Consider the following 12,960-nt stretch of genomic DNA (forward strand, 5'->3'; position numbering starts at 1 on the left):
GTTAGCAACTCCACGAACAAAGCCCGAATTCCAATGGCAGGGTTCTTCAACACCTGTTCCTGCAAATTTGCGAGGAATTCTGCTGTACGAACGCAATCAGATCGTCTGCTAGGGATCTTTCTTCTTGCTACATCCTCGTAGTCACCATTGCAAGTCTCTAGTTCATGCCTGATTGTTTTTACTGTATTCAGGGAGCATTGGGCAGCAGTCGTAATATCCTTATTTTGATGGCGGGCACGAATCATCATGATACAAGTTATTCTCTTCCATGATTCAGGTGGGTTCCAGCTATCCATCCTTTCTGACATCTTGTATATGAATGAAGAAGGGTCCAAACTTTTAAATGAAGAGAAGTGTGTGTTAATACATGTAACTTACGGAAAAATATAATTAATTATAAATATGTCAAATTTATCCCGAACACCCTGTATATTGCACAGTCCCAATATTATTTTTAATCCTCTACACTGAATCTGCATCCATGGAAATCGGAAACTAGATCTGCGTACAATAGTCCAGGTCGTATCAAGGTCTTGCAAAGAGGCAAAATGACTTCCTTATCTTTCATGTCAATGTTCGTTTTTATCATTTCAATTAACCTCTGAGTTATAGTTGCAATTTTGCTATATGACTCTCAAACTTCAAGTTCCTATCTATTAAATCATCCAAAAAAAGTCATCCTATCTGATGACTTTTTTTTGCTAGCATAATCCACCAATATAATACGACACTCGATATCTTATATCGAGGACATGAAAGGACATAACTTTACATTTACTAACATGAAACTGACAGCTATTTTCACAAGTTCACAATCCCAACCTATTCAAATAATTCTGGAATTGTTAAATATCTGTCACATTGTTGATTACTCTATCAGCAAACAACTGTATTTCACAGTTGTTTGCTGATAGATTCTTCTTCCCAATGTCATTAACGTAAAGATTGAATACAATGGACCAAGGAATGAACCCTGTGGTATACCAGGTATCACTTTTATTGCACTCACATCCTCCATACACCACTTTTTGATATCGGTTATTGGTCAGTCAGTCATCCTCTTATCCACGCTAAGTTATAATCCAATCCCATACCTTCAACTTATGTAATAGCCTTAGCAAAGTCCAAAAGTATAAGTGTATTCATTACCCTTATCTAAGCCACCCGCAACATTATTATAATTCCCACATTGCACATATAGATTCTCTTTCAACTCATTTCTGTATGCGAGTTCTTATCAACTTTTCCAAAATCTCTGCCACCATTCCAGAGACAATAATAGGTGGATAGTTAGGCGCGTCTTTGTGCAACCCTTATGCAATGGGATTATCATACATTCTTTTCATTCCTGTGGAATATTTCCTGTTAGACTCAAATTATACGGTTTTGGTTAAAAAGAATAGCAGTTCGTTACACTTTTTGTTAGCATCCATGTTAATAGCTCGTCAATTCTACTGCCGAATTCTTATTCAGTTTATGCAAGCTCCAACACTTCCCACTCCTGAGTTTCTTCGTCAGGGAAGAGGTACCATTAAATTCAATACTGCATACACTAGGTTGACAGTTCTTAGACAAACTGACACTCATTATTTGAATAATCTCCTCCGCACATTTGTCACCCGCATACTATTTCACTCAGTAGTTATTGTTTGGCATTCATTCTTTCTTTCACTTGAAGCATAACGATAGAATTCTTCTGGGCTGTCTTTAGCTTGCAGAGACAGTTTTATTTTTCCCCTCCCGTACTCAGACAGCTTTCTGAGTAATAGTTTACCCAATCAATGCCCAGATAATTAGCCACTCATGATGATGACGATTCGTTTAGCAGTCATTAGGTTGATCCAATAATGTACTTCGTAGCTACCAGGAACCGATCGACTTGTCTGTAATAATACCCCAATATGTATTTGATCATTTTAGACTCCACCTCACACCAGATAGCTTCAAACTCACTGCCATGGAAAACTGTTACGCAGGGGCGAATGCTGGTCTTGAAATTCACGCTTGCTCTTGTTATCATTCAAGGAGTGAAAGGTGTGATTGAAGTCTGATTAGCGGAATAATGAATTACTGACCATTTAAAACTATATATCTAGAAATTTATGTACATTTAATCATACAAATACAACATTCATTTTGCAAATGATATTCTATCTTTTTCAATTTAGCTACTTCAATACAAATTCTACCCTACGGTTCTTCTTTATGAACTGGCCAATAACATCGTCATAAAAAGTTGGTTGTATCTTAATTTTCCTAAGCAACACGCACACTTGTAAAGGCTGGCTTGTTGTTTAAGCAACAGAGTGAGACGACGTGAAATGGCTATGCGCGCGCATGAAATCACAGTGTTGCTGCGAGGACATGGAAGCTCCTACAACTGAGCAAGCCAAGGTAGCTTTGACTAGACGAGCAAGTATCGGCCTTCGATACACAACGCAAAGCTCAATTATTGCCGCGCAAGCTTAAGACATCTTCTGTCTACAAAAATAAAAGCCTAAATGGAATGCTTATAAATGCATGCATTTATTAACAAATAAATATTACTTATTTTTCAATTAACGAGCTTGCGCAGCAAGCATGGAGAATTCGCCCCTGCTGTTACGTTTATTGCAGCCATAGCTTTCTATCCCTAAATTACCTAAAATCATACTAGCCTCCTCCCACCCCTCCTTCTTCTATTCTTCTTAAAAATAAAAAATAAAAAACCTATCTCTTTTCATCCAATGCCAGTTAGCAAATCTGCCTCTGAAAGCCACGCCTCACTAATGCCTAACGTACTTACCAACCAAACTCTACATTTGGTCGATTGGTAGAGCCCTGCTACTAATGGCTCGCAAAAAGTTAAGCGAGTTTGAGCGCGGTTAGTAGTTGGAAGGGACTCAATCGTTCGATGCTGTTGGCACACTGTCCCTCGATGAGTCTTTGGACTCCTTGGAGGTGTCACATAATAATTCCTGTAAAGTTACCTCCAGGCTTTTTCATATATTTTATCTTTATATTGTATGTTATTTCTCTCTTGTCGCATTATTAGTTACACAGCCCGAGTTCGCCTTTCGTTGTATGCTTCGAGCACTTAAGAAAATGCGGAGAATAAACAGTTGTCGTTCTGTTTATCCCTCACAGTTTACATTGTTGTTGTTGTTGTTAATATTATTATTTTTTATACATATAATTTAGTAATGTAGAAACAAAGAATAGTGCTTTCAAGTAAACAAATAACTCTTAGTTAACTTTAACATGAAACACACTTACTACAATTTAAAACTTATCTACTAATAAATAAATAAAAAGCATAAAATCAAAGAAAAAATAATTTGATCATAATTGCAAAAGCTACGAATAGCTTTGATACAAGCAAACAAATCGCATCTCGCATTACTGGAATATCGGAAACAACGGTAGCTCGGACATTCCAAGTTCGGGGTGGACATATCCCATACTGAAATGTCTCTCCGCATAATTTTCTGTAAGCACGGTACACTAATTCCTTAACTAGGTACGTACGAAATTTGTAACTTTTGCCAAAAACGTATTATTAAAATTTAATTTGTACGAAATTTATAACACATTATTTGCATAATATAATTTATTATTATGCTGGAAATAAATTTATGTCCACATTTCGCTGTAGCCATGAAAATATTTCATATATCGATAAAGAGGGGTGATATGACTGAGACAAACTTCTGAAAGGGTCACAGAGGATTTAAACTTATGGAATTTTTTATTTTATGGAGGATGGGGAAAGGACAAGAGGGCATCCTTGGAAGCTGAGAATGAATGCCGCTAAGGAGTGAGATCTAGATTTTTCTCTCATAGAGTGGTGTGGTTAGAATAAATTGGAAAACTTCAAACTTAGAAATTCAACTTGGCAATAATATCAAATTTACTTTGCCAGTATGCATTTCCCTCAAAAATTTAGCAGCAATTTCAAGTTGTAGTTCCATCAATATTGGTTCTGATATATTCAATTCAGCACTAAAAGTGGATTTTCTATATAGACTGATGGTGTGTGTGTGTGTGTGTGTGTGTGTGTGGATTGCAAAAGTTGGTTGATAGGAGTAAAAGAGGGGATTTAAGTTGCTTAAAGAGGTATTTAATGATTGATGTAGGGAGATGTTTCAGCACTTGGCTAGAGGGACTGAGGACTAGATTTTTTTTGCTTGGAGAGTTATGAATGAGTGAAATGGGTTGGTAGAGTCAGTTAATGGGTTCAAGAAGAGGTATGATAGATTGGGTCTCCCCACAATGAGATTTCAGATTCCATGGAGGTGCCCATATATTAATAATAATATTTAAATAGATAAAATCTAATCGTGTTGCATGCAAATATCGTCTTCTACAGTTTTTTTCACTAAAAATTTTTGTTTAGCAACAATACATCATGCGCAGTGACAACAGAGCATTCGGCAGCAACCTCCCTCAGTATAGGCACTTGTCTTCAACAGTTCCTCTGCTGATTTGTTGTTTGAGAAATAGGTTATATGTGTATTTATCGTTAAATATATCGCGATATTTTGTGCAACATGGCCCCTACACGCCAAACTAAAAAACCTAGCGAAGAATCACAGAAAACGAAGCAAGCAATTGATCTTGAAACGAAGTTGCAAGTTATAAAGCAACAAGAAGCTGGTAAGTCCATCAATGGGATCGCACATGACTTCGGATGGTCTCATTCTACAGTGACGACCATTTTGAAAAATAAGCATAAAATGGTAGAGGCTGTGAAAGGATCTGCTTCCATTAAATCGACTATAGTGACGAAGCAACAACAAGATCCTATCGGTGATATGGAAAAGCTACTTGCATCATGGATAGAGGACCTGAACCAAAAGCTCATATTCCTTAGCACTATGACCATAACAGCTAAGGCACAGTCTCTTCAACATGTTGAAGGAGAAAGCAGGACCCGATTACGAATTTAACGCTTCTTCTGGTTGGTTCATAAGATTCAAGTAGCATTTTGCGCAGCATAATGTGAAAATGTATGGTGAATCTGTAAGTACCGATGAGAAGGCTGCCAAGGAGTTTGTGGAGAAATTGGATAAAATTATTACAGCGGAAAATTATTTGCTACAGCAAATATTTAATATGGATGAGACCTCCTTATTTTGGAAAAAAATGCCCGAGCGGACATTCATCACAAAAAGCTAAAATCTATGTCTGGTTTCAAAGCTCTTAAAGACAGTATTACGATTCTTTTAAGGGGTAATGTGGCTGGATATAAACCGAAACCATTTGTTATATGGCACAGTAAGAATCCACGAGCCTTCAAAAACATTAGGAAGCATACTCTTCCAGTTCTTATCGGAGCAATAAGAAGTCGTGGATGATTCAAAAATTGCTTGTGTTTACCTTAATCAACTGTTATGCGAGTGAAATGGAAAGCTATTGTGTGAAAGAACCTGGAGCATTATCGATAACATATTGATCCAACCGATGGATCAGGGAGTTCTTGCAGTGTTTAAGGTTTATTGTCTACGGAGAACTTTTTCACAAGCCATTTCTGCCACTGAAGGAAATGACTAGACTCCCATGCAATTCTGGAAAGCATTTAGTATTTATTATGCTAATAAAAATATTGCTGTGCTTGGGACGAAGTGACCTCTCAATGTATGAGTGGCATACATAAAAAGACTAAAAAGGTTTGTGCACGATTTTGGAAGCTTTGAAAAAAAAAAAATGATCTTTGTAAATTGAGTGAAGAAATAGTGGACCTCGCAAACGATCTGAATCTCGAAGTGAATGATGACGACGTAGTTCAACTTATAGAAAATACCCCTGAAGAGTTGATCAACGAAGAATTGGTCGAACTGAGGAAAGCATGTTGCAGAAGAGGAAGAACGAGAAAAGGAAGAGGGAAAAGAGAAACAAGAAGAGGTAGTTAAACAATTTACAATGAAGAATCTTGCAGAAATGTTCTATGTAGTTAGCGATGTTTCTCAAAATGGCTGAATACATGGACCCCAATGTTGAACGCTACTAATTAGTAGAAAGGAAAGTACATGATGCGTTTGCTTGCTATAAGTAAATTTATGATGAAAAGAAGAAGAGGAATAAACAAAGCACATTGGACATTTTCATCAAAAAAACAAAAGGTTACACCAAAAGAGTCGCAGCCTGGTCCTTCACATAGGGAAGGTAATGAAGATGTGATTGTGGAGGAAGATCTGAGTGATTATTCTCCTGTTTTATAGTGGCAGTAACGCATAGTACAGATTTATAAGGTTTAAAAATTAAAATGACAGTACTGTATACTTATTACGGTTAAGTCCCTAAGCCCTATAACTCTGTTAATTTAATGTATCGACTTACGTCCTGCCGGCTGGAATGGAACCAGGACGTAAGTCGTGGGATGACTGTATATTGAAATTTTGCTTACTCCATAAAATCTTGCATTTTCTATTTATGAATAGGAGAATGTATGGATAATTCATGCATATAAAAAAAAAAAAAAACCATTTTGAATCCATGACTGGAGAGTGTTATCAAGAGTTAGCGCTAGTGTGTGAAGCAGCCTTCGGGGTACGTGAAAGTGAAATAAAATTTTTTTTGTTAAGAAGTCAGTTCACAAGGAATAAATCTGGAATTAACTCGATTGCAGATATGGCGTGACTTAATTTGCGTCATCTTCAAGTGACAAATACACAAACCGGCCATTGAATTAGGGACCTTTATGCAGATGCACGTAAACGTCACTTACGCAACGTATATGCAAAATACTTGGTCAGGTGTATCATCATGTGTTCTAGGCAACTATTTAAGAATACCTGGTCAATAGTGTTGTTCACAATGAGAAAAACAAGGGATTTTTCGGAGTTTGATAAAGGGCTTATTGTGGGCGTCCATCTGGCTGGGGTCACAATTTTGAAAACAGCTGATCGGTTTCTCAAAAGGTGAGATCCTGTGTGTTAATCAATAAAAGGCATAACTGAGGTCCTAAGAGAGTCTGCCAGAAACGAGATCGCCCTCATTTGAGAAGGCTTGTACAGACAAACAGAATTTTTTCTGTGCAGCAATTGACCGAAGCATTGAATGAAGGCTGTTCCCGATTCATATCTTACCGAACTATTCGCAAGGAATTGAAGAGGATCGGTACTGGCAATAGCATGCCTATACAGAAATCACTGATTTCTTGCAAAAAACGGGAACGTTCATCTACAGTGATGTCAGGAACACAGTGACCGGACACTGGAAAAAGTCAAGTGGTCCGACGCGTCAAGGTACACCTTGTTTTGTACCGACAATAGTCAGGGATCCCGTGAAGCCATGAACCCAGTTTGCCTTGTAAACACAACTCAAGGTTCTGGAGGTGGTGTCATGATGTGTGACATGTTCTTCTGGTACTGACAGGGTGTCCTCTCCATCCCACAATGTTGACTTTTTATCCAGCAAGTAACGGTTATTTCACGGACCACAATGCTACTGTCCATCGGGCAAGAATTGTTCAGCAGTGGTTCAGCGAGCATGATAGTGACATCCATCATCTTCCCTGGCCACCACAAAGCACGGATCTGAACTCTATTGAGAATGTATGGGACCTGTTAGAAAAACAGATCCGACTGCAAAATCCTCTTCCGCCAAATCCGAGCCAGTTAAAGGGTTGTCTGGTGAAAGCCTGGTATGTTGTAGACGTAGTTGCAATCCAACAACTTGTGGAATCTATGTCAAACCGCATACATGCTGTAAGTTGGGCTAAAGGAGGTCCAACACGGTATTAAATAAAATTTTCTAAGTCAGTGGCCGGCATGCGTATTTGAACATATAAGGAAGTGTAATTATACTCTTGCTTTGCAGCGCTTTGTAATAAAGCTAAAACACTACTACTTTCTCAGAAATGTGTGGATGTAAGAAATCGCGAAACTATTTTGGATCCAGTATTCGACAATGATCCACGTGGCCTCAGATAAACTCAAGTTGCAAAAGATGCAGTTATATTCGAAAGGAAAAAAAAGTTAATGAGATCAAACAGTTCTAATGAATAATAATATAAGAAACTCCATTCAGCTCTTTTTTTTTTTTTTTTTAACATCGCCTCACAGGATATTTTGCAGCACTCGTCTACTTCACGCTTGTCATAATGAGTATTCAGTAATTCAAATAACCATTCGTAACGTGTCTTTATTCTCGTCTGAGCGCAGATGCAAAATCACTTATGGAGTCCTTTAAAAAGTTAGGAGAGCGGGTTACTCTGACGACAATACTTCCGTATCTCTCTTCGTACATAAAGAGACGCCCTTGTGTAACCACTGTCGGCGCAGATTACGTTAACAACAGCCCATTCATTCTCCTCTTAACTCCCACTACGGTGACGCGGCTTCTTGCCTGAGAATATACAACTCCGTTCAAGCTGCCGCCATTCGCGTTTAACGGCTGCCTGTCGCCATGACAATTACTCTCAGTCAAGTGACCCTTCTGTATTTCTACTTGTTCTTTACTTGTTCTGTACTTCTACCTGTTGATTCGTATCTCTTCTGGAGATACGAATCAACAGGTAGCTAAAATTAATTGCATTTCGTGACGCTGTCCGCAAGAAAGCATACATTAAAATTACTCTAGGGAAAATGTCTGTTCAAGAGCAATAATGAAACACCAGGAGGACAGTGAGCATAACTGGATCTCAAGTTCTGGAATAAGAGATTTAATGTTGTGTTGGGGAAAAAAGGGAGGAAGTAAAATTTCTAGGATATATGAGCTTTAACGTTACGCCTTTAGATTCGACGTATTATCTGAGACAGGGTCACTGAAGCTCAAACAATTTCTGCAGATAACGAAAAGCACTGTCAAACTGCCTATTGACCTCAATTTTCACAGCTGCATGCGAGACAAGATGAAGCGTTAACCAATTACTTAACAAGACGGTCACTTGTTATAAACACCCGCATCATAGTGAGCGCACAGACTTTAAAATACTGTATCTCTTGCACGAATGCCAAGAATATTACGGGACACAAGCAAGTCCCTGAACAAAACAAACAAGGGCTATTACATTAAAGGTTTCTTTGATATAAGTATAGCAAAAATGTGTTTTACGAAGTGATCTGTTACCATAGAGAGAATAAAATAAAACGAAAGTTTTTAATTTTCCCAGTGTAGGTGGTTCATCTTCTTAGGAAACCTTGAAGCTTCGATGCCACATGACACTACTTATGTCCTGATAATAACCTGCTCTTTCTCTCTCTCTAATCCTGATAAACACAAAAGTTACAAAAATGGAAAATGCTCCAAATAATAATAGGGGTGGAAATCTGAACTTTAAATAAACGATATTCTTGCTTCTTAAATACACATCTGTTGTGGCACCATTACTTTATATTAAAGTCATGGTGCCGTGATATGGGGGTTTTGCAACCTCACTCGTACTAATGAAATACTACTTTTTTCAAAAGAAATTCACCTTATCTTTCATGAATCAAAGACGTTTAATCAGGACGTTCAATAAGTGCCACATGTGATGTAGCTACATTATCCGTTGATAACGTCTGGAACAAAAGTAAAACTATCAGTTCCTTGAATGCCGAGATTTTTGTGATGCCGTTCTCACCTGCGAAATACTGTTAACGAGCAACACATTAGCTAGGCGCAAAAGATTAAACAATCCGAGAGCTCTGCTTTAGATTCGCAACATACCGTAGTACTTAGCCATTTCAAGCAGTCTCAGTGGACGATGAGAATCATCTACCGCTGATGTAACATTGTTGGAGCAAACCAATGTCTTATACAAATATAATTTTGAAATTGACGATACCGTAATATATAGAAAAACTGCAGTGGATCACACTTATTTATTTATTATTTTTTTTTAGGATGGAGTGAGTCGTTCAATATAGTGGAATGAAATGGTAAAAATACCAGTGGATGCACTACATCCCAAAACAGTTTCCCTCAAACTCACGAAATGATGTATACATGAATTTGTATATGTCTGTCGTAATGAAAGTTATTTTTGATGAAGAGATCTCAATCAATACTGACGTTTCAGAATCTTTCTTAATACGAATAATTACCAATAATATTTAAGTTCTCAATGTTCAATTATTCAATGGCGTTAATACCAGATGACACTATAGACGATCAATACAGTGATTAAAATAATAATTAAATATTCTTAGCATTTACATTTTCACAAGTGCATGATTACCTAGAGCAGTAAAAATGAGAATATATTAAAATTCCTACCTCACGGTGACTCAGTGATTTCACGGTTTCGCCACCTTCAGTCTCGGATAAGTGTGTCGGGCCGTCATCATTCTTGTGGAAGCTGGTAGGACGACTCGGATCGTCACCGCCGCTGCTAACGCTACAACAAAAGAAAAAAGCACGGAGCTTGTCAGAAGACCGAATTCTAGCCACCATACTGTACAGCATGCATTGGGTGACTGACACTAAGTAACCACGCGCAATATCGTCCACCCCTACGTAGCAAGTGATGCATCCAGTAAAGCGTACGTGCCCTGTTAAAGTTCCGAATGCTTGTGTTCTTAGAGAGAGAGGTAAACTGAAACCAAGAAGTTGGACAAGGGACAATAGTGGAGAGTTTTACGTAATTTCGCCCACATTCACCTATCGGTAACGGAATAAGAAAACCATTCACAATATAATTGAGCGATCTATTTACATTTTACGAATGATTAAATTAAGATTACTTCGTGCAAAGTTTTCATAGCATCTTCTTCGGTAGGAAATGCATGTCTCCGTGGAACTGAAACGGATATAAAATGACTTTTTACCGTGATGTAATTAATATGTCCAGTTCGAAGGTAGCAGTGTTTATCCTTCAACACAACTGGCAAAGGATCTGAGAATGGGATGTTGCTCTGGTCGTCATTCTAATCAAATCAAACCACGATGAGGACGAAAAGAATTAAAATACAGTGAATATATTATTTCATTTCCCATTAGTAATTTAGCTTATGCAATCGTTCTTAATGTTTTTACGACTAACATAAGCGTTCTGCTCAAGCATGACATGAGCTTTGAAGATGTCATTAGGGGTTTGTTAATTCGTAATTTTTCAAATTTCCAAAAATTAATTTTTAAAGTAACAGTTGCCCGAGTGATATAGTTGCCTTTGCCAAGAAACTGTAATGAGGAAGAAAGCGTCCTTAGTGTCCTGATGAAACTGTCAAGGAATCATGAATTGTAGATTGACGGGTCTGATTACAGTGTGAAAAAAAAAAAAAAAGCGAGAATTGAAATTTGCAAAAGCAATGAAAAGTTAATATTGATGATTGTTAAAAAAAGAGTATTTCATAAAACTGTTGCCGTCTGTTTAGTTTGATATTACTTCATAAATAAACAAACTATTATTTATATATAGCATTATATTTCAGAAAAATCGAAACTGTATACACTTCAACAGCATGCAATTCCTCACACCATACTGTACGACTCCTTACTTAGTGTGCTGCTTCTGTAGACAATCTGAACTTCTACTTAATTGTTTCCATAAGAGAATGTGCAGATTTCCACATCACTCTTCCGAGCATTCCTTGGTATACTCGTAAGCTTCTTGCGTTCATTTGTGCATTATAATTAATTAATTTGTGGCACTCTTCTACTTCTATTGGCTGATAATGTTGCTTATAATTAATTTTGGATAAATGCAGTCTTGTACAATGTCAAAAACGACTCTGTGAATATACAAGAGGAATATATATGTTCCTCTCATAGCACTGCCCAGTAAGAGGAACATATATATCCATAGAGAGGAATATATCAGTTTCGTATTCAACAGGGAATGTGTTCCTGTGTTTTTTATGTGACTCCCACCCTAAACGTAACAATAACACGAGCAACAGCTGTCCAATACATACCCTTTTAAATTGCTGATTCATCGAATGTACTATTCCCATCCATCTTTAATTCCATCTATCTCGGTTCTGTGAACAATCTTCCTGACTATTCCAAAGCATTTCCTCAAAACAATTCCAGCTTTTCAAAAAGAAGATCAATAAGATTACTTTTCTCTCAACACCTGCCTAGACAGGGCGTTGATTTACTACAAGCTTTAGGACCTCTCACGTGCGAGAGTAATATTAAAAAAAAAAAATACTAACGGTTCGTGTATATTTATTTTATGTGTTTATTTTAGTGAAAGGAAAAGTTCGTGTATATTTTAGTATCAGTGGAGTGCTAAAAGAATCGGGAATACCACACTACAGACCAAACATAAGTTTTTCAATATAAGCAGAGGTGGTTTTATACCAAGACCATTTACTACTCTGCCTATCTTTAGATGGTAGATTAAGTTCAGCTACTTCCTAAAGATATTCATCCATGTACATCATCGAACACTAATGACAGTTAAGCAGCAGAATAATTCAGGAAAGCGAATATATTTATATGAGATACAATTTGAATATATGACCTTTTGTTATTATTATTATATACGGGTATCTCCTTGGAATCAGATAACTCATCACGGAAGACCAATCATCTATAATAACTTTCTTTAAACTCATTCACTGATGAAGAACTCGCAATTATCTCTGACAATACCCATTCCACATATTCACCACCTTCTAAGCATAAAATCTAGTCCTAACACAAAGGGGATGACCTTGTACTCTCCATTCTAATTGGGATGGTTCATTCCATAGGGGAAACAGGGCGCACCATCCCAATGAGAAAAGATGAACAAATGGCACATTAAATACCTCCACTATGGTAAAACAGTCCTATCAGATCACACACTCCAAACATGCCACAGAAATGACTGGAAAGGCACCAAGTCCCTACACCACACCAAAACCTGGTTTGAAAGAAAATTCAAAGAAGCCTGTGAAATGCTGAAACATCATCCAAATCTGAACAAGAATGATGGATTAATTATTCCAAGAATGTGGAGGATTCATCTTCAACCCCAAACAGAAGAAAATCTTAATAATAGAGGACTTTAGAAATTTTTTAATGTAGTTCAGTTTTTTTTATTATTATTATTTTTTTTTTCTTCCT

The 12,960-nt window shown here is 37.3% G+C and overlaps 1 protein-coding gene across 4 annotated transcripts in view; it reads right to left on the reverse strand.

Annotated features, from left to right (window-relative positions):
• LOC150094086 (uncharacterized) overlaps positions 1–12,960 on the reverse strand; it is a 608,624-nt gene that overhangs the window by 127,894 nt on the left and 467,770 nt on the right. For all 4 annotated transcript variants that reach the window (XM_090413217.1, XM_090413213.1, XM_090413214.1 and 1 more), the window contains one exon: positions 10,183–10,303. In XM_090413217.1, the coding sequence (XP_090269343.1) occupies positions 10,183–10,303 (121 nt within the window). The remainder of the gene's footprint in view (positions 1–10,182; positions 10,304–12,960) is intronic.

This window comes from Typopeltis vanoorti, chromosome 23, assembly GCF_054136105.1.
Source record: "Typopeltis vanoorti isolate ZY-2024b chromosome 23, IOZ_Tvanoo_1.0, whole genome shotgun sequence".
Lineage (NCBI taxonomy): Eukaryota > Metazoa > Arthropoda > Arachnida > Uropygi > Thelyphonidae > Typopeltis > Typopeltis vanoorti.